The following is a 21,961-nucleotide window of genomic DNA, read 5'->3' on the forward strand; positions in this document are numbered from 1 at the left end:
TTAGGGCAGAAATAAATGGATCATCAGTGTATTAGATACATTTTCAGTAATAATAGAATATTTTCAGTGACATCACTTTATGCTCCTCCAATATAACACATAGCTAGGTAGTAGAAGGTACAAAATGAATTGTGAAGTCTCTTCTAAGGCCAGGCAAGGCCCAAAGTCAACTGCTAGGGAGTCTATGTCTACAATGTTTAAAAAAAGAAAAGAAAAAACAAATGTAAAAGTGGTGAGGAGAGCAAATGCTTCTTTTCAAAATTTGACAGAATATAGTGATACTATTTTCTAATAGGGTTACAAAAAAACTGCATTTTTGGAAAATTAGTGAATGTGTATGTAATAGGGCATGCATCTCTTCCAGCAGTATTAACCCAGGATTTCATCCAAGGAATATTTGAGACTGAACAGGTGTGGCCTTATAAAAGGATCAAAATCTGGTCAGCTGAAAATTTTCACCTGGAGTCCTCTACACTGTGGAGTTGTGGCAAGTGAAGAGGTGACAAGGTAAAAACCACATGTATTTGAAGCTAATTGGTCTTAGACATTACAAATTTGTCTTCAACTAATACAGTAAGAGCCCTCTTATCTGGGACCCTTAGTTGTTGGGCTAATCCACAAGGTCATTTAAAGCAGGGAATCACACACAAAAAACTTATTCGTAGAGGTCCCTGGGTGGCTCAGTCAGTTAAGCATCTGCCTTCGGCTCTGATTATGATCCCAGGTCCTGAGATCAAGCCCCAAATTGGGCTCCCTGCTCAGTGGGGAGTCAGCTTCTCCATCTGCCCTTCCCCCTGCTGATATGCTCGCTCCAGCACTCTCTCTCAAACAAAATCTTAAGAAAAAAACTTATTCTTAGATATTTTAACTTAAAGAATGTTTATTTGTCAAATATTTACTGTAAGACCCAGGTCTTTTCTCTTTAATATTGGTTCTGCTTTTGGCATCCTCTAATTGTACAAATCACATACATTGCTTTACATTATATAGTTGTGAGCCAAGAATACAGAATTCTTGTAGATTTTTGCTATATTTTCCTCCAGTCTTTTAGAACTGTTTTGCCCATAGTTAATTAACACCTTTAAATTTTTTAAAAAGGCAACATACTTTTTTTTTTTTTAAGATTTTATTTTTAAGTAATCTCCACCCAACATGGGGCTGGAACTCACAACCCCAAGATCAAGAGTCACATGTTCCACCAACAGCTAGCCAGGCTCCCTTAAAAGAGCAACACAGTTTTATCTACTCTTTCCAAAGTTCAGCTTGATTTTTGCAGAAACTACAACTCTTCAAACTCATGTCATCAGTTTGTATAATCATGATAAAAAGTTCAACTGGCATAGTCCGTTTATTTGGTAACTGTTTTAGTTTCCTAGAGCCGCTATACCAAATTATCACTAATTGAGTGACTTAAAAAAACAGAAATTTATCCTCTCAGCATTCTTGTACTTGGAAGTCCAAAATCAAGGTGTCAGCAGGAATATGCTCCCTCTGAAGGCTCTAGAGAAGACTGTTCAATTCTTTCTTGACTCTCCCAGCTTTTGGTGGCCCAAGTGTCCCTTGGCTTATAGTACAAACTCCATTCCCTGCCTCAGCACAGGGCCTTCTCTGTGTGTCTGTGTTCTTTTTCTCTTACAAGGATACTTTCATTGAGGACCCACCTATGTACAGCATGGTCTTAGCTCAACACTTGAATTACATTTGCAAAGACAGCATTTGCAAGTAAGAGCACATTCTTGGCTTCCCGGTGGACATGAATTGTTGGGGAATACCATTCAACCCACCATAGTAACAAATGCAATTCAGCTTGGTAGACATACATTGCAGCAAGTAGAAATTGAAGGGAAGGGTGTGCCAGATAGAAATCTATTACCTGAAAGCATGTAGCTTGCCCTAGGCATCAATCAGTATGCTTTTCAAAGCAGATAGAAAGCTTCAGTTAACCCAGTAAATTGGTTGAACAGAGATTATTTAAAACTGCTTCAACTTTTTCTCTTTCAAACTTGTATAAATGTGTATGTCACTGTGTATGTATAAAAATTTGATAAGAGTATTTATTTGCTTGAAGATAGGAAGATTCTATATAACTAGGTCTTTCAGAAACTTACATAATTGAAATGAACAGAAGGCAAAACATCTGTCTTGTATTCTGTTGTCCCAATTCATATTTAGTTGAAGAGCCTGACCTTTTAGATAATTACGTTGTTTGCTACAGTACTAATAAGAAAATGAGAATCTTATTAAAGTGATACCCATATCCAAAATATCAGTGTCTAGATTATTCAGTCCAATAATCTAGTTTGGTTTGCTTTCAGCATTTCTCTAGTCATTAAAGGAAAATCAGAAGTTACTGAAATTCAAATCAAGCCATTTTGTACCTACTTAATAACTCTGAGAAAAGGATTGATGGGAAGATATAAACTATTGGCTTAAAATAGGTAATGAGAGATCTGATTTTTAATTATCCTTACTATAATTCTTGTTCTCATATCACAGATATTTTTTCATATAGTTGGGTTAAATGCTGAACTATATTTTGTCATTTATCTCCCTCATAGCTACTAAATAACTCCCTTTTTTTGTTTTTTATTAGTTTAGTGTTTGGGATCATATAAGTCTGTCCAAGTTGGATTTCTAATAAAATTTTAATTGGGATTCAGAACTATGTAAAATATCTTGGCATGGTTTCAAAAATTTGGTAATTTTAGAAACTTGAACAATGAGTAATTTTTTTTAAAAGTTTTCAATGTTAGCATGTTTTAGGAAATATGTACTTTTCATTCTCTATTTGAAGCATTTTTTGGAAAAGTGAGATGTCTGCATTTGATTAATGTGACAAAATAGAACCTGGAGTACTTCAAATAAAGACCTGGCCAATTAAACATCTTTTGTTGAGGAGAGCGAGTTCTGTAATCAGTATTCCTTTAAATTTACATCAAAATCAATATTATTTTTACTTCATTATTTTGCTTCTTTCTTAGATTTGAGTAGAATTCCTAATTTTCAGTTAGGTTTTCAAATTCAATTTGCTTGAAGGCACATATAGGAAACATATTTATTAACTTAAATTGGAGCTCAAATTAGCTCACCTACAAAAATTGGCCTATACCTCCAATCCCACACTCCAATCACTCCCCCTCCAAAACCCTGAAAGAATATATTACTAAAATATTAATAGTCATGATCTAAACAATGGCTTTAGCATTTCTAAAATGCTTTGAGCATCTTTGTATGTTTTAAAATACCTACAGTAAAAATACATCAGATTTATGACCAAGAGGGAAAAAAAAGCAATTTTTTTGATAAAAAGACAATTACTGTGAGCATTGAAAATATGAATTAGGCCAAATTTATTATATACCTACCATCTGTATTAGTCTGCTAGGGCTGCCATAACAAAATACCACAGACTAGGTGGCTTAAACCACAGTAATATGTTTTCTCGTAATTCTGAAGGCTGAGAGCCCAGTGTATTGGCAGGTTTGTTTGTCTTAAAGCCCCCCTCCTTGGCTTGCAAGATGGTGCCTCCTCCCTGTGTCCTCATGAGGCCTTTCATCTGTGTGCTTGCACCCATGGGGGCTCTTTGTCTTCTTATAAGGACACAAGTCATACTGGATCAGGTTCTCTTATTTTATTTAATCTTAGTTACCTCTTCAAAGGCACATTGGGCGTTAGGGCTTCAGCGTGAGAATTTGAGACACAATTCAAGAGACATAATTCAGTCCTCACCACCACCAGTTCCTAGCTACTGTAAACAGAAATCTCCACTTCTTAATAGCACATGGAGATAAATTCAATGTGAAGAGACTTTGATAGCAAAGTACACTGAAGAGTTAAAACAATTACATGGCTAATTTAGGAAAAACATGAGTAAGAGCCAAAAGGGCTGATTTGCCTAAATAATTACTTGAGTCTTCTTGACCAGTTTCACAATTGCTTTCTCTGTGTGCTACAACTATAGAAATCTGATATTTTCTAGTCTTCGGTCTACCTGCAGCATGAACCTCTCTGTTGCAAATTAGATCACATTAGTTAGTGCCAGAGCCCAGCCCCATTTACTGGGCATCTGATGAAAGGTTAGATGTGGCAGTTCTATCAATAAGCCATTTGGCTTCAAAGAAGTCCAGTTAAGTGGCTGTCCATGTCCCAGCAGTTTAATCTGAAATTAAAAACACACACAAATATTTCCAAATGTATTTCTTTGGCTCACCCACTTTATTGGGAAAGAGTGGCTGGTATTTCTTTAAAACACTATAGTCAGGAGACTCATCTTTTGGTTTTATTTAGTTCACTATTTTAACCCTTGATCCAAATGAGTGCATACATATGTCTTGCTTCTGTATTCCTCTCATATAAAAGTGTGCAAGTGTTGGAAAAGAAGAATTGTACAGGTTGAATAGTGTCAGAGTAGGGAAAATGACTCTGGAATCAATCCAATGTAAGGCCTCTGTAGTTCTTACACAGAATGTTTGGAGAAGGCCCCCCCCCACCTCATCTGGTTACCCTTCCTCCTAAGATTTTCTGGTAACTAATCAACAGTACATAAGTCTGATCAATTATTACTGTAATTGTTTTATATCCTTAGTCTTATACTAAGTGGATTTAGATATAAATAATTTTCTACATGTCTGTGGTTATTTTGAACCAGAAAACATTGCCTATCACGTAGAGCAACACAAAAACAAAACCCATGAACTTTTCAATAACAGTATTAATAGGAGCCAAACAGCATATAGATAAAATTTTAAAATGATGTCATACCCAGGCTACTAAGCTGCAATTAAACATCAAATTTGAACTTCCATCTTCCTTTCTGCCTGATATCAGTCACAGTGTTAGAAATGAAATATGGAAAATGACACAAGGAGAAGCATATGGACGATTTATGTTCAAGGAAATTGTCAGCTTCTTAAAAATAAGCTATAAAATATATCCAAATGAACTCAATATCAGATCTGTTGGTTACAACTGTTAGATTAACTTTCTCCAAATTTTTTTAATGACCTTAAAATAGTAAGGCCACAACATCTTACTTTTATTCAGATATTTTCTGGGATGGGATGTCTGGGGGAGAATGTGAATTCATTTTATATATGTATGTATGTATGTATGTACTTATGAATTCCAGAATGATTTTGGATGTTTGCAGAACTTGAACAACCTAAAATAATTGTGAAAAAGAATATCTATTTTATGTTAACACTCATGGAGATAAAATAGCCGTTTTATAAATTTAGTTTTCTGGGGGTGCCTGGGTGGCTCAGTCAGTTAAACATCTGCCTTAGGCTCAGGTCATGATCCCAGGGTCCTAGGATCAAGTCCCGCATCAGGCTCCTTGCTCAGTTGGGAGTCTGCTCCTCCCTCTTCCTCAACACCCCCCCCCCCCCGCTCATTCTCTCTCTCTCTCTCAAATAAATAAAATCTTTTTTAAAAATCTATTAAAAGTTTTGTTTTCTGGGAAATGAAAAAAAATTCTCAAAGATTTGACCAAACATTGCCATTAATTAAGTTCATTTTAAAATTACAGGTATCACTCACATTTTGAAAGTTTGTGTTATGCCACTTCACTTTTATGAAAGACCTACAGTAGTACCTGTTTTTGTAACTGAAAGAAATCTGAAGACGATATTCACTTTTACAAAGGAAAAATAGCATTCAGTGTTTGTTTTGCAGAGAGCCATTTTAGAGGCAGTGTACACCCAAAGCAGCAATGAGAGTGGCAGCAAGTTCCTTCCTACACTCAGCATCTCAGCATCAAGCTACCATAGCTTTGAACTGTGTCTGTGAGCATCTGTGCTGTATCTCAATGTTTTGTGCATCCATTAGCAAGATGTGTTCTAAGGTATCAGAAGAGCCTAAGAGAGGTTATCTTTGGGCTCTGAGACTGTTCAGAAAAACTTCCATATAAATTAATGGTAAATGCTCCTTTGCTTTATATCATTTCAGCTTATGAAAGGTTTCATTGGAATGCTTTCAGATAGTGGGGGAAACCTGTACTCTTATGAGTTATAAAAGGATCATAAATAAAGACAATTAGTAAACATAAAATCTCCTTACCTGTGTTACTCCCAGAGTAGCTATGGGTTGGCTAAGAAATAGACTTCTTGATGTGGGCCATTCAAGAAATATGGCATAGACCAATTTTTGTTTACGTTTAGATGTGTACCTGGTTAAAAAGGGAGAAAAGCAGAGTAGTATTTCTCATTATAGGTCTGGTTGGAATTATTTTACAGAGACCTTTCCATGCAATAGATATTTAACAATGTGTTTATTAGCATAGGGAAAGAAAAATAACTCCATGGTAGAATAAAAAGCACCCAAAGGGGGTTCCCAATTCCAGCGTGTGTGCTGGGGACTGGAGAGGAGTTCCCTAACCCACAAAGAAATTCTCAGACACCAGCTGGATGTCCTGCAATTTCAACTCAATTCTGACACTATCTACTGGGAAATAGTGCCAGATTTCCACAGTCAAGGATTCAGTCCTACAAGACTACTTGCCTGTACCACTCTCAACTTTAGACACCAATCACAAGTCCAGGTTATCACCTGGTTCTCTAACCCATAAGCTACAGATGGTAAGTTCCAACAACATTCTCCTTGGGTTCGATTTTCTACAGCAGTTCACAGAACTCACAAACATTTTACTTATTGGATTACCAGTCTATTATAACAGGAGAAAACTCAGAAACAGCCAGAGGGAAGAGATGCTTAGGGCAAGGTATGGGGAAAGGGCTTGGACCATCCATGAACTCTCCAGGTGCACATTCTCCCAACAATCTTGAACCTCTCTGAACCCCATCCTTTTGGTTTTTTTTAATTTTTATTTATTTATGATAGAGAGAGAGAGGCAGAGACACAGGCAGAGGGAGAAGCAGGGTCCATGCACCGGGAGCCCGACGTGGGATTCGATCCCGGGTCTCCAGGATCGTGCCCTGGGCCAAAGGCAGGCGCTAAACCGCTGCGCCACCCAGAGATCCCTCCTTTTGGGTTTTTATGGAGACTTCATTACATGGGTATGATTGATTAAACCATTGGCCATGGGTGATGGATTCAACCTCCAGCTTTTCTCCTCAACCTGGAGGTTGAAGGTTCCTGTAAGATTCAACCCTGTAATAGCAAGGTGGGATCTCCTGGCAACCAGCCTCACCCTTTGGTGAAGTGAAAAAGCCACCTTGGCAACATAACAAAAGAAATCTTTATAGTTCTCATCACTCAGGAAATTCCAAGAGTTTTAGGAGCTCTGCACAAGAAATGGAGATAAGACCAAATATATACTTGTCATTATAAATCATAATATGCTAGTAACTCCTTCCCCTACTTCCTCTCTACTAAAAGGGACAGACATTTTTCTAATATTCATCAGACAGTTCTCATAGGGCTGAAAATAGGCAGGGAAATAGGAGCAAAGAAGGTAAGATGCAAGAGTAAATGGCTTTCTACCTGCTAATTCAAATCTTCATATTCCCTCATCAACATGTATGTGTCAATGCTGGGCCAAGTACTGAGGCTGGTGTTAGGAGTACAACAGAAAACAAAACACAGTTCGTTCTTGTTCTTACAGAGCTTAGACTGGAATGAGGAAGACAGACGTTCAATAATCACATAGATAACATCACTGAGTTTTGACAAGCACAATGAAAGAAAAAGAAAGTGAAAGACCATAACAGAGGGATGGATCTCTTCAGATTAGACCATCAGCAAGAAGCCTCTCCAAGAAAATGATATTTAATCTGAGACTTAAAGGATGAATGAGAGAAAAGGAGAAAACGTAAAAACAATAAGCTCTAGACAAAGGAAACAACTCATTCTTTTACTTAATTTTTCAACAAATACATATTGAAATCTTAAATCCTATTGACTGTTAGAGCTGGAGACAGCACTGAACATGTCCTCATGGATCTTATATGATAGTGGGAAAAATTAGAATGAACAGGTGATGATTAAGTGCTATCGAGCAAACTGAAGCCAGGTGAGGACAGCATGCTAGGTTAGAAAGGAGGGGTATAGGTGTTATTTTAAATCTAATCATGAAGGACGTCCTCTTTGAGGAAGTGGCATTGAGGAGACCTGAAGAATGTGAGGGAGCTATGTGAGTATTTGGAGGAAGAGAGAATAGCAAGCACAGAAGTCCTCATGCAAGAGTATGCTTGGCCTGTTGACATGGCAGCAAGGAGGACAGAAGGAGAGGAATGAGGGATAGCAGGATGGGAGACAAGATCAGAGACAGCAAGGAGCCAGGTTGGTTTTTTGTTTGTTTTTTTAAGATTTTATTTGAGAGAGAGAATGAGTGGGTGAAGAGCAGAGGGAGAGACAAGCTGACTCCCCGCTGAGCAGGGAGCCCTACATGGGCTAGATCCTAGGACCCTGGGATCATGATCTGAGCCAAAAGCAGGCACTTATTGAGCCACCCACACACCCCAAGAAGCCAGTTTTTGTAGGACCTTGTAAGCCTCTATTAGTCCTGGCTTGTTCTCTAAGACTGGAAGCCACTGGAAGAATTTGAGCATAAGAGTGACATAACCTAGCTTTATTATTTAAAAAGTTTTACAGCAGAAAGGAGCAAGGATGGAAAGATCACTTAAGCTACTGAAAGAATCCAGGGAAGAGATAATAGAGACTTAAAAGATGAGAGTTGGGGATCCCTGGGTGGTGCAGCGGTTTGGCGCCTGCCTTTGGCCCAGGGCGTGATCCTGGAGACCCGGGATCGAATCCCACATCGGGCTCCCTGCATGGAGCCTGCTTCTCCCTCTGCCTGTGTCTCTGCCTCTCTCTCTCTCTCTCTCTCTCTCTCTCTCTCTCTCTGACTATCATAAATAAATAAAAAAAATAAAAAAAGAAAGAAAAAAAGATAAGAGTTGCCACAAGAGAGGATGAGAAGTGGTTGGATTCTAGATATACCTCAAAGAGAAAGATGATGATATTTGCTGATGGATTGGCTGTGAAATATAAAAGGAGAACTAAGGACTCCCAAGATTTTTGGCCTCACAACCACCTAAAAGGATGATGCTGCCATTAACTGAGTTGGGAAAGATTGTACACAGAGCTGGTGTAGAGCAAAATTTAAAAACTAGGACCTCAGTTTTTGTGTTTATACCTCCATGAGGAAATGCTGACTAGGAAGCTGAAGATATGAGTAGAGTTCAAGAAAAGAGGTCAGCACTGTAGAGGCCATTGGTATTAAGAGGCACTTCAATCTGTGAAAATGGATGTGCTCACCTGAGGAATAAATAGAATGGACCTGGAGAATAAAGATAAATAGGAAGAATGGAAGTCCAAGGACTAAGCCTCAGGGTATTTGAAGGTTTAGTGGTAACTGGAGGTGGAACTAGCAAAAGACATTTAAGAAGGAGCAGCCAACAAGAAGATATGGCAATCAAGAGTCAGATGCTGCCATAAACTCAGAAAACTAGGACCATGAAGTGACCCTAGATTGCGAAGGATGGGTTATTGAGGGCCTTGGTAACAATTTTATGAAGTGTGGGGGTGGAAGCCTGACCAGAGTGGGGGCAAGAGGAAACTGGAGCAAGAAATTGGAGTTAACATATAAAAAAAAATTGTTTTAGCATATTTTACTCTAAAAGAAAGGAGTGAAATGGGGAGATGCCTGGAAATCTAGAGGCTAAAGAGGTTTTTTGTTTTTTTTAAAGATTTATTTATTCATGAGAGACAGGCAGAGACATAGGCAGACGGAGAAGCAGGCTCCAGGGAGCCTGCTGCAGCACTCGATTCCAGGACCCCAGGATCACGACCTGAGCCAAAGGAGACACTCAACCACTTAGCCACCCAGGCATTCCATGAGTATTTTTTTAAGATGTAAGAAATAACACATTTGTATACTGACAGGAAAGGATCTAACAAAGAGGGAAAATTTAAGATGAGCGGGAGAGAACCACTAGAATAATATCCTTGAGTGCCTAATCTAGGATGGGATCCAGGACACCAGGAAATATGTGTGAGTGGGTGTGTGTCTATGTCTGTGCGTTTCAGTCACATGTAGCTACTCATGGTCAGTCATGGAATAAGGAGAGCTAAATTTAACCAAAGGTGAGGTTTTAATCAAAGTCAAGTGAGTACAACAGAGAAAGAACGTATGCAGTGGAGTGACAAGCCACAGAATCTGACCTGGATAAGGAAGAGGGCTGAGGGAGAGGAAAAAAAAAAGAGTCACAGATGTATCATTAGTGGATCAGACGCCAAAGGGCTGTATGGAGTGAGCTGAAATATAAAAGGTGGTGGAACACAACAGAATGCTTCAAACTGAGAGCATGGAAAAGGTGCAATTCTTGGTAATGAAGGATCCAGGGCATAACCGAAATAGGCGTAGCAAAGGTAGAGTGGACAAGATCCCAGAAGAGAGAGAACAGGAACCGAGAGGTCAGCAAATTAAAAGATGTGAATATAGGTATTCAAATCACTAAAAGTGATGTGAAGAGTAGTTCTGGGGACAGTGACAGTGAGCCAGGGCTGAAATCTTGAAGGATTGTAAGAACCTGAGAGTCTACAGATGACTGCAGAACGGAGGGGCAGCATGCACCGTACAGGAAAGAGCTCCAGTGGGGAATGGGGGCCACATGTGGTTGGCAAAGTCCACAGGAGTCAGACAAGGGGCTTCACAGCCCTTGTTAAATATTTGGCTTTTATTTTTATTTATTGAAATAAAATTTAATGGAAAAATGGTTAATAATTGTGAGATTGTGATCAGACCCCCTGTTGTCAAATATATGTCCAATACAAATTTTAAAACCAGATTTAAACTAGTTTCTGTAAAATGAAGGATTGGTATTGAGTTCTCACTGTGGCTTCCCCAAGACATTCTAAAATTCTACAATTAGTTGCTTCTGTCTAGATGGCTTTACTTTATTATCTTCAGTGAGTTGACAATTAGTTTTAAGTCATAAGTCAAGTAAGATCAAAGAAAGACATTTAGTCTAATCTTCTGATTTATACTTGGTCAGCTGTATTCACCTGGTGACAATGAAAGGTGAATTTTTTAAAGCTTCACTGTTGCTACTTTTTATTTATATATTCTAAGACCCCACATCAGAAACCACCATATTTGCAGAGTGTGGTTCAGATACTCACAGGCACATGGAACCTTGCAAAGCTCAGACATTAGCCTGAAGGAAGACTTCTTAAAGAAAATTTTAGTTAAAAGAAAAATTAGCAAGTTAAAATGATTAATTTAAAAAATTCAGGTTAGATTTATTAGAACGAGGTGAACAAATTATAAGTTATTTTCTCAGTTAAAATAATGCTGTTATTTGGGCTGATTTCAAATATTTTTTTCTGCCCTTTGGCACCTATCTTTAGCTAATTTCATAAGATGGAACATCTGCAAAAATGAGAATTAAATGACTAAACAGAAATCTTCCTTTTGTATTAACCCACTCGACATCTTTCATGTTTCTGAATGGCTTATAATTTTTATAAGAGCTGACTATTTTTCACTAAAGTTTGCCCACTATTAGGAAGTTTCCAGAGAAGATTTAAGCTCGATTTGATAAACAATAAGTGTTCAAAAACGTGCTCATTTCTTCTGAAGTTTGGAAAGTGATTTGTATAAATAGGCATGCATCCAATTTCCTTTTTTATACTACTTTTCTCTTTATATCTCTGAGAAATTTCAGATGCCTTCCTCCATCAAATAGTACTTGGTAACAAGAACTTACCACACATTTGGGGTGATATCGTCACTCTGGGACCTCCAAGGGTGGGTTTCATAAATGGCTTCTCCATTGACTTTCAGCCAGGTCCCCATTTGCCTCAATCGCTCCTCAAAAATTACAGAAATGGTGCCATCATGTGTGGGCCCAATATTCATCAAAACATTTCCTCCACATGAAACTGTTTCTACAAGTTGCTAAAAAATTAAGAATAAATAAAGTTCTTAGGTAGACAAAACAATTCCACTGTGAATGTGTCAATAATATGTTGCATTTATGTGCTTACACCTGCGTATGTAATCACTATCCAGAAGAACACAGAAAATAGAATAAAATACAGACCACTGACCTATATAAATTATAAAAAATAATTTTCACACACTCACACAATTAAGAATATTATTTTAACAGTCACCAGAAGTTTTACTGTACCTTCACTAGCTCTTTGATTGTAAGATAGTCATCAATCCCAGCATCTCTCCTGTAGCCCCAGGAAAACTTGTCTATTGTCATGCAATTTTCCCATTTATGGGGCAAAAGATGTCCTGGGTTGTAACGATCACTGCAGGTATAATAGCCGCCATGCTTACAAATGGTACCGTATCCCCACCGGTCATTGGTGACAACTGTGTCCCGAACTGGGCTGAAATATAATTTTTAAATAAAATATAAAATATTTTACATAAAGGGAAATGTCACTGAAAAGAGATCTAACTGAAATCCACTCCTAAAAATAATCATAGCATAATATAATGCAAAGAATATGGTTTTGAAGTCAAATACCTGGGTTGGTTGCAATCCTGGCTCTGTCACTTTCTAAGCTCCCTTCCCCAAAGTAAGTGACCTAACTCCTCTGAAGAATCAATTTCCTCATCTGTTATGAGAACAGAAATAATTTATGTAAAACACCTAGCTCAGTAACCAGCACATACAGCACTTACAAGACTATTATACTATTATTTGAAGCTCCTTGTCCCACATATTCATAATCATTCATAATGATAGCCAGAAGTGAATTTACACTCAAAACATTCTTCTCACCTAGGACTGAATAATCTTATATATATATATATATATATATATAAAATCTAGCCTTTCTCTTAAAATTGTGCCTGATGTTGAAAAATCTTCAGAAAGTTGAATGTTGCCACCATGGAATTTATAGTAGCATGAAATAATCCCCATAATATTATTATCAGAGCTCCTGCACCTCCCCACATAGAAGAGAGTTTGACTTACAAGCTGAAGTGACCCATTCCCACTCCTTACCCTTTAGAAGTACCTGACGACACTGCTGCTATAAGTATCAAGAGCTCCCCACAGTATTCTTATGTGCACCTACATGTGTGTCCAGGGAACGCACGTAGAACACTCCTTGACTTCAGAGCACTATACCGAGTATTTTCTAGTTACAAATATAAATTTGGCCCATGTGGTTTAAGCCTAATAGAAGACCTCAGCCAGAACTCCTTGTTCTAATGGAGCAGTCTGGGACATGCTGGAAAGCAACAGGTAAAGAATAGGAAGTGAGAATGCTGATGTAGGAAAGGAGGAGACAGACAAGAGTGACAGTGACGGAGCAGCAAAGAGTATCAAAGAGTCAGAAGATAAAAAGAAGGAAAAGAGGAACTAAAAAGCACAGAATCACAAAGTTATGAATTGTCTCAGAATAGGAGATGAAAAGGGGGACCCAAAAAATTAATGTTTTCAAAGTTCTGGATTTTGTGATTTTATTTTATTTTTTTTAGTGATTCCATTTTTTTTTTTGTGATTTTAGTGATTTCAAAATCAGACTGAGTTGTATTTGACTCCTGATTTGTAACTCTCACTGACTGATTACTCTGAGTAAAATCTAATATATCTAAGAGACATTATTTACAAGGATTTCCTCCTACCCCACACCATAGATGAACCTGAAAGGGAGTATTTCACAAAGCAAGGGAACTCAAACATTATACATGTATGTGGAACATTTAGGGTCATTACAGCAATCTAATAGCATACACACCTTTTGTTATATAACCAGGCTAAGAAGCCTGTGCTGTTCCAGTAGTAATCAGGGGCATCTGCATCACCATCTGACCACAGGATCTCTGGCCGATACTTGTTCACTAACTCATAGAGTTCTGGCAGCATCTTAGAAACTGGAAATTGTTGCTGTTGGAATGACCTGGACTTATCCTCAAGGAAGAGTGGATGAAACCATTCAAAAAGGGAATAGTACAGTCCAAAACGCAGATCAGTCCTGTTCCTAATGGCCACCTCAAGTTCCTTGACGAGGTCCCTCTTCGGCCCCTCATCTACAGCATTCCAGTTCCAGGAATACTTTGAGCCCCACAAGGTAAAGCCTGCACAATTATATTGAGTCTTTGTGAGAATGTGAATCTGTTTAGCAAATTTCCACCCATACAAATGCCAAAACAAATTAGATAGTACATGTGACATACAGAAACTTTTACAACTGTGTTATGGCACTCTTTCATACACATGTTCTGCTTTTATACGAGCAACAAATGAGAATTTGAACAAGGTGGAGCCAAGTTTTTTTTAAGTAACTTTCTGGTTACCCCTGTGTAGTCTGATGTATCTCCTATATTTTTCCTCTTAGAATATAAGCCTCTTGAGGGGCAGCATGAAACCTGCAGTGTTCCCTGATATAGCCCCCAGCCAACTGTTAGCACAGGGTCTCGCATAAAATCAACAATCAACACAAGCAGATTACAGCTAAGATGGGAACATCTTCCATGTCTACCATGCTAAACGATGACTGCTACTACTTATAATGAAGATTCTGTCATGCACTCCTGCAAAAGTCTTGCTTGTCTCCTAAACCAAAGATCAAAGTACGTTTCCTGATTTGGGGATAATTTTATGTAGCATGAGTCTTAGAATACTGGTGATCCATATCTAATAGTAAATCTTTCACCTCATCATTCATCATTTATCACCAGAAGGGGAAAAGACACTACTCCCCAGTAGTTCTATACTTTAAAATATTCCCATTTGTAATCTCATCCTTCTCTAAATTCATAAACTTAGATGTTTCTCTTTAAATTACTGAAATTACCTACCAACTAAGTAGGTAAGAAAAATAATGTGTCTGCCATTAAATAAGTACTTTGACATGATTCATATTTTAAAACGAATTTGGGGGGACCTGGGTGGCTCAGTGATTGAATAGCTGCCTTTGGTTCAGGTCATGATCCTGAGGTCCTGGGATCAAGTCCTGCATCAGTTCCCCACAAGGAGCCTGCTTTTCCCTTTTTCTATGTCTGCGTCTCTGTCTCTCTCATGAATAAGTAAATAAAATATTAAAAAACATTTGCATTTAGATTATTCTATTTAAAAACATTAGAAATTCTATATAAATTGAAATAATATAAAAGCCTCAAAACTTTTAATTAGTGCCTAGGAGCATAAGTACATTGTTACTATCCCACTGAAATCTAAATGAATCTTTAAGAATAGATACACATAAGGCACTTTGTATCTACTCTCATAAAGTAGGACAAGTTTAAGATTGACACAGTCTTCAGATTCATTTTCAAGAAGCTTTTAAAACAGCTCACTCTTGTTCCAAAGGTGGTTGTAGTAAGCTTCAATGCAGTGCCAATATTTAAAGTCCTATTCAAAATATTTCAATTTGGAGGTATCTGGTTGGCTTACTCAATAGAGCATGCAAATCTTGATCTCAAGGTTGTGGGCTTGAGCCCCATGTTGGGTTGTAGAGATTACTTAAAATAATAATAAATGTTTCAAGTTGACAGTCTCTATTTGCCAGACAGTACTAAAACGCACAAGGGGGGCAGCCCGGGTGGCTCAGCGGTTTAGCACCGCCTTCAGCCCAGGGCCTGATTCTGGAGACCCGGGATAGAGTCCTGCGTAGGGCTCCCTGCATGGAACCTGTTTCTCCCTCTGCCTGTGTCTCTGCCTCATTCTCTCTCTCTCTCTCTCTCTCTCTCTCTCTCTCTCTAATAAATAAATAAAATCTTTAAAAAAAAAAAAAACCCACAAGGGTCTTTGTCACCACCATAAAAGCTCACAGAGAGATCTTCCTGTCTATTAAGCTCAGTGGGTTTTTTTCCATAAAGCAATGAAAACATGAGTCCTAGAAAGTTTACAAATGTGGGCTTCATTATCTGTCCTCAAGGTAGCATTAAAAGTTATTTTATTTTTAAATAATCTTACTATGTAATACTTTGTGCCATACAACTTAATGAGTTCCTAGACATCAGAAAATCAACATGTTCACAAGCAAATACACTTTTTAAATATCTACCTCAGTAATAGAAACATCTATAGGAAAAAGTCATTAAGCCACTAGAATGTACCCAAAGGGAAGAGTATTCTAAGATAATTGCAGATATTTGGTTTGGGTTCTTCCCTTCTATTCCCCTCCCTACCCGTGGAGAAAGCACTGAGGCAAAATTGCTTATACCAAGGCAAAGATGGCCACGCAAAGGAAATTGTCAAATGAAGTAACATGTGGTTGGGATAGTAACAATTTATTGATGTTTCCTTGATCTTTTGGATACTGGAACAGTAATGGGTGGAAACTCTTCTATTAATGTAGGACCACTGTGATGGATAATTTTATGTGTCAACTTGACTAAACCATGGGGTGCCCAGATATTTGATTAAATATTTTTCTGGGTATGTCCACAGGGGTGTTTCTGCATGAGATTAACATTTAAATAGGTAGACTGAGTAAACAGATTGCTCTCCTCAGTGTGGGTAGGCCTCAACCAATTTTTGAAAACCTAAACAGAATAAAAGACTGAGTAAGAACTCTCTCTGCCTGTCTGACCTCACCTTTCTCCTGCCTGGGGGCTTAGACTTGGACTAGAACCTAAATCATCATCCACTTTCCTGGTTCTCAGACCTTTACACTCAGACTAGAACTATATTGCCAGCTCTCCTGGGCCTGGACTTCTCATCTCTACAACTCCTTGACCCAATTTCTTATAATAAATCTCTTTTTATTTATCATACTTCCACCTGGTTCTGTTTCTCTGGAGAACCTTGATGAATACAACCACTGTGTTTCCTTTTGGATATTCTTCTGCCACCTCTGACATTTACGGGCACCATTACAGGTCCACAGATTTCCTTCCAGGTGATCTGTGTCACTTTCATCACTAGCAAATTGTCCACCATTTGGCCATCTAAGAGTTGGCCAAAAGTGCAGCAAAGTGTGTCAGTTATGACACAAGACTACATAAGCACAATCCCCATGGTGATGGAGCCTTCCCAGAATGCATTACAGAGGTATAATGAAAGGAAAGTGGTGGCTCAGTCACAGTGAGGTGTCAGACTCTTGGTATCAGCCCAGGTCATGAGCTCTGGGCTGGGCACAAAGTCTGATTGAGATCTTCTGTCTCTACCCTTCCTCCCACTCTCTCTCTCTCTCAAATAGGTGAATAAATAAAATATTTTTTAAAAAAGTTAAAAGTTAAGTTATGGCTTAAAAAAAGTTAAGAGGGCAATTATAATTATAAGCTTGGGAGCTGCAACCCACATCTCACTTCAAATAGCTTCATATGAAATCTTGGAAATACCGTTAAATATGCACATAACAAAATGTGATTTTTTCTTTTTGTTTTTGTTTTTGTTTTTATGTGAGGGTGTCTGATCCTTCTACAAACCTAATGCCTGTCAATTGGATGGAATATATGGTCCTTTAAATTACAGGCAAACATCAGTAGCCACTAACTGCTGCTCCTAAGAGAAAACTGATTTCATGTGTTTTAGTTTCTTCTTCTGAAAGGACTACTTTATATTTCATAACTAATTGTCAGTGTTTGTAAATGTTGCACTTATTTACCTTCATGATGTTTGGAAGTTAAGACGATGTATTTGGCACCAGAAGCCTGAAAAATATCTGCCCAGTGGCTCGCATTAAAAAACTTTGCTGTAAATAGTGGTCCAAAATCTTCATATTTGAAATTAGGAGGGTAATTATTTTTCATAAATTTCACATATGTCGGTATCTTTTCCTTTTGCCAATACCACCTAAAGGGAGAAAGAGAAACAACATATAAAGCATACATATAAACATTTGAAATAATTGCCCCAGCTCCCTTTACAAATTCCCCCTTACTCAAATATTACCTAGATTCTTTCTCACTCCCCCATTAGTTTGACTTTGCCTTAAAGAAAGCTTATATAAATTTTCATTTTCCATCTAGTCCTCTGAACATTCTAGACTACCCCACCACCTATTTGCTCTTAATTCTTCATGGTTAAATCACAGCATGTAGTATGTATCTTTATACAGTCCTTTGCAACATCAGCCACAGTCTTCCAAAGGAAGATAAGATGCATGTTTTATATTCACTAGCAAAGAACAAGTGAAGGTATTGGCAACAGTAAAATTAAGATGATACTGTTATTTTAATATATTGACTCAGCCTTTAAGGATTACTTGTTATGCATTCATTCTGAGCAAGGCCTTCCTGCCTTGGGACAAGATTGTGTGAAGCAATGCCTGGCTGTCACCATGTGACCATGAAGGGACAAGTCAACAAGCTGAGGATGACCAAAATAGGTTAGTTCTTTGATTTCATCAATGAGTCAACTGCCTCTAAATTTATTGCTGTGTTGGGAAAAAAGAAAAAACAAAACAAACCCCTATTATTACATCATTTATTTAGGTTTCCTGTACCTTGAAATGAAAGTATCCTAATTGATCCATGATGCATTTTTGCATTTTAAATTGAACTACAAAAGAGAAACTGGGACAGGACAGTCAGAAAGTTGAACAAGGATAAAGGATTTCTTTTTCTCCCAACAAGGTTTAATTTGAACCTACATTCTCTACTACAGTCTAGTTACTTTTCAAATTCCATACTAGTAGAGATGAAGAGGCACTTACTGTAAACAATCCATCCTTTATATGTGGGCTTGAATTCCCATTAAGGACAGTCAGATATACTTATCTCCACCATTGACTGTCCTGAGTCAAATTAGGGTGCGGAGCAGAGATTTAGAGAAGACACAGAGGGAAATCATAGATAATTAAAGAATCTTTTACAGGGTTGGGGCATCCAGATGGCTCAGCAGGTTAAGTGTCTGGCTCTTAGTTTCAGCCTAGGTCATGATCTCAAGATTGTGAGATCAAGCCCTGGGTAGGGCTCCACACACATCACGGAGTCTGCCTCTCTCTTTCCCTCTGCTCCTCCCCCTACTTGTGCATTCTCTCTCTCTCAAATAAAAGCTTTTTTAAAAAAAATCTTTCACAGATTTTTTTCCAGACCATCAGAAATATATTCTAGTTATTTTTTAAACACTTTTTTCTTTTCTTGAGAGAGAGAGAACAAGAACAGGGCGGATGGGCTGAGGGAGAAGCAGACTCCGAGCTGAGCAGAAAGCCCGATGTGGAACCGGATCCCAGAACACCAGGATCATGATCTAGTTGAAGGCAGAGGCTTAACCAACTGAGCCACCTGGCACTCTCTAGTTAGTTTTATATAAGCAGTATCTATTGAGGTCAAAATAAACAACCCTGTGTTTAATTGTAGAAAATGAAAAAAACGTTGCAAAGAATAATATGACTCAAAACTAGTTATTTTTGGTACAGCACTAGTCTCAACATCAAATCCTCTTCTAGCACCAAATGTATGTTTACCTAATATTCCTGCTTAAACAAAATGATAACATATAATTTATTGTACGTTATGAGGGGAAGAAAATCTTGATATGAGGGGAAGAAAATCTGGTTTTGTACCTGGCTAATCTGAAACATTTAAAAATACATTCAAAGTGCCTTATAGCAGTAAACTTGCAAACAGAGATTTATAAAATCCTGAAGTAAAAATGTCTGGTTATATACAGTAGAGGGGAGGCTAATATGAAACATTTAAAAATACATTCAAAGTGCCTTATAGCAGTAAACTTGCAAACAGAGATTTATAAAATCCCGAAGTAAAAATGTCTGGTTATATACAGTAGAGGGTCCCTTGTTTTACAAGTTGATTTCAAAAGAGTATACGAATAGTACTCCATAGTTTACACAGTTCTTTGACATCAGTTGGCCTAACTTAATAAAAAAAAAAAAAAGGTTACTGCTTGCAGATAGTCAATGTCTCAGTAGAAAGTGGTACAATGTATACAAGTAATGTTAATATAATACCTAGTTTATACTCTATTGTATCTACTATACATTGCATATATTAAATTGGATGCGTACTATGTATATGGTATAAAATCAAGTTAAATACTCCTTTATTTTCTTATTTTACACAAGAATATATTATATATGTGTGCACGTTATATATGTATACATTTGTAACATTTCTATCTTGAAGAATTTAATACCTGAAGTATTTAATCAGCAAAGTTATATGAAACAATTAAAAATTGTAAGAGATTACATGTGCATTTTTACATAGATCTCAAGAGAGCCTAAAGAGCAATTTTGTGCAGCACTTTTCATATAATAATCTATTAATAGGAAAATTTTTTAGGCTAACATTCTAGAATTTTTTTTAACTAGGCTCTGGGAACCCAGTGCAGAGCTCAACAGGGGCTTGAAGTTGGCACCAGAGATCAAGGCCCCAGCTGAGATCAGATGCTTAACTGACTACGCCTCCTTCTAGAAACTTTTTTTAATTCCTACAGCCACACGTGGTAACATCTTGACTTTAAAGAGCCTCGGTGTCCATCAGAGATGAATGGATAAAGAAGATGTGGTTTATGCATACAATGGAATATTACTCAGCCATTAGAAACGACAAGTACCCCCCATTTGCTTCGACGTGGATGGAACTGGAGGGTATTATGCTGAGTGAAGTCAGTCAATCGGAGAAGGACAAACAGTGTATGGTCTCATTCATTTGGGGAATATCAAAAATAGTGAAAGGGAATAAATGGGAGAAGAGAAAAAATGAGTGGGAACTATCAGAAAGGGAGACAGAACATGAGAGACTCCTAACTCTGGGAAGTGAACTAGGGGTGGTGGAAGGGGAGGTGGGCGGGGGGTGGGGGTGACTGGGTGACGGGCACTGAGGGGGGCACTGGAGGGGATGAGCACTGGGTGTTATGCCATATGTTGGCAAATTGAACACCAATAATTAAACAAATAAATAGCCGATGCACGCCCAAGTGAACCTAAGTTTCACATCCCCTTAATTCCTTGTCTTTGCCACACTTTATGGCAGAACAGCGACGGGGCACGGAGTGTGGATGACGGTTTAGGCCCAAGCCTCGCCGCTCCTGCCGTGCCCCGCCCCCCCCGCACAGCTGGGTGGATCTGGGTCACTGGGGCTACAGCGTGGTGACCACAGCGGACCGTGCAGCCGCCCAGCACCTGCCAAGCGCTCGACTACGCGGGCAGCCGCGAGGCGGGGGAGCCGGGGAGTGGGAGGGGCGGGGGAGCCGGGGAGGAGTTGGGGGGGCGGGGGGGGAGCGTGGGAGCTGGGGGAGCCGGGGAGCGGGGGGGGGAGCGGGGGAGGGGAGCGCGGGAGCGGGGGGGGAGCGCGGGAGCGGAGGAGCCGGGGAGCGGGGGTAGCCGAGGAGCTGGGGGAGCCGGGGAGCGGGGGGAGCGCGGGAGCGGGGGTAGCCGGGGAGCGGGGGCAGCGCGGGAGCGGGGGGAGCCGAGGAGCGGGGGGAGCCGGGGAGCAGGGGGAGCCGAGGAGCGGGGGGAGCGCGGGAGCGGGGGGAGCCGGGGAGCGGGGGGGGGCAGCGCGGGAGCGGGGGGAGCCGGGGAGCGGGGGGGGGCAGCGCGGGAGCGGGGGGAGCCGGGGAGCGGCCCGCTCGGGCGGTTCCGCGGCGCACTGCGCACCTCAGCCCCGGAAGGGCCGCGGCGCGGAGGCCGGGAGCGGGGGGGAGCGGGGGGGGAGCCTGGCTGCAGCCCCGGCGGGGCGGGTCGGGGCGGGGGGGCAGCCCGCGGAGGGCCGCGCTCACCAGAACCACTCGCTCCCGAAACTGGGCACGGAGAACACGCCCCAGTGGACGAAGATGCCGAACTTGGCGCGGTCGAACCAGGCCGGCAGCGGGCGGGCGTCCAGGGACTGCCAAGTGGGGTCGTAGCGCGGCGCGCGGCGGGCGGCGGCGGGCGGCGGCGGGAGCAGCAGCGGCAGCAGCAGCGGCGGGAGCAGCAGCAGCGGCGGGAGCAGCGCGGGGCCGAGCCCGGGGGCCGCCGGGGCCCGCATGTCCGCGCGCCCCGCTCGGCGTCCCAGCGCGTCCTTCCGCGTCTCCCGCGGAGCAAGCCCAGGCACGGTCACCTGACGGCGCCGTCGGGGCGGAGGAGCCCTTCCGCAGCCGTGGGAGTGGCTGCAGCCCCCGGGACGGCCGGGGCT

The 21,961-nt window shown here is 40.1% G+C and overlaps 2 protein-coding genes across 3 annotated transcripts in view; one reads left to right on the top strand and one right to left on the bottom strand.

The window, feature by feature from the left end:
- The window catches only part of PEX3 (peroxisomal biogenesis factor 3), a 37,902-nt gene extending 34,419 nt beyond the window's left edge, over nucleotides 1–3,483 (top strand). Inside the window, exon 13 of the transcript XR_008662475.1 lies at nucleotides 368–3,483. The gene's annotated coding sequence lies outside the window, so the exon portion shown is untranslated. The remainder of the gene's footprint in view (nucleotides 1–367) is intronic.
- Nucleotides 1–21,829, bottom strand: part of FUCA2 (alpha-L-fucosidase 2) — a 50,645-nt gene extending 28,816 nt beyond the window's left edge. Inside the window, exons 1-7 of one of the 2 annotated variants that reach the window (XM_055309738.1) lie at nucleotides 21,567–21,829; nucleotides 17,488–17,675; nucleotides 13,672–14,011; nucleotides 12,096–12,306; nucleotides 11,670–11,860; nucleotides 6,058–6,166; nucleotides 3,617–4,159 (exon numbers count right to left, since the gene is read on the bottom strand). In XM_055309738.1, coding sequence (XP_055165713.1) covers nucleotides 4,019–4,159; nucleotides 6,058–6,166; nucleotides 11,670–11,860; nucleotides 12,096–12,306; nucleotides 13,672–14,011; nucleotides 17,488–17,675; nucleotides 21,567–21,814 — 1,428 coding nt within the window. In that variant the 5' untranslated portion in view covers nucleotides 21,815–21,829 and the 3' untranslated portion in view covers nucleotides 3,617–4,018. Of the gene's footprint in view, nucleotides 1–3,616; nucleotides 4,160–6,057; nucleotides 6,167–11,669; nucleotides 11,861–12,095; nucleotides 12,307–13,671; nucleotides 14,012–17,487; nucleotides 17,676–21,566 lie in introns of those variants that run through there. The other variant, XM_055309739.1, reaches the window with a different exon arrangement.
- Between the last annotated feature and the right edge of the window lie 132 nt (nucleotides 21,830–21,961).

Source organism: Nyctereutes procyonoides, unplaced genomic scaffold, assembly GCF_905146905.1.
Source record: "Nyctereutes procyonoides isolate TBG_1078 unplaced genomic scaffold, NYPRO_anot_genome, whole genome shotgun sequence".
Taxonomy (NCBI): Eukaryota; Metazoa; Chordata; class Mammalia; order Carnivora; family Canidae; genus Nyctereutes; species Nyctereutes procyonoides.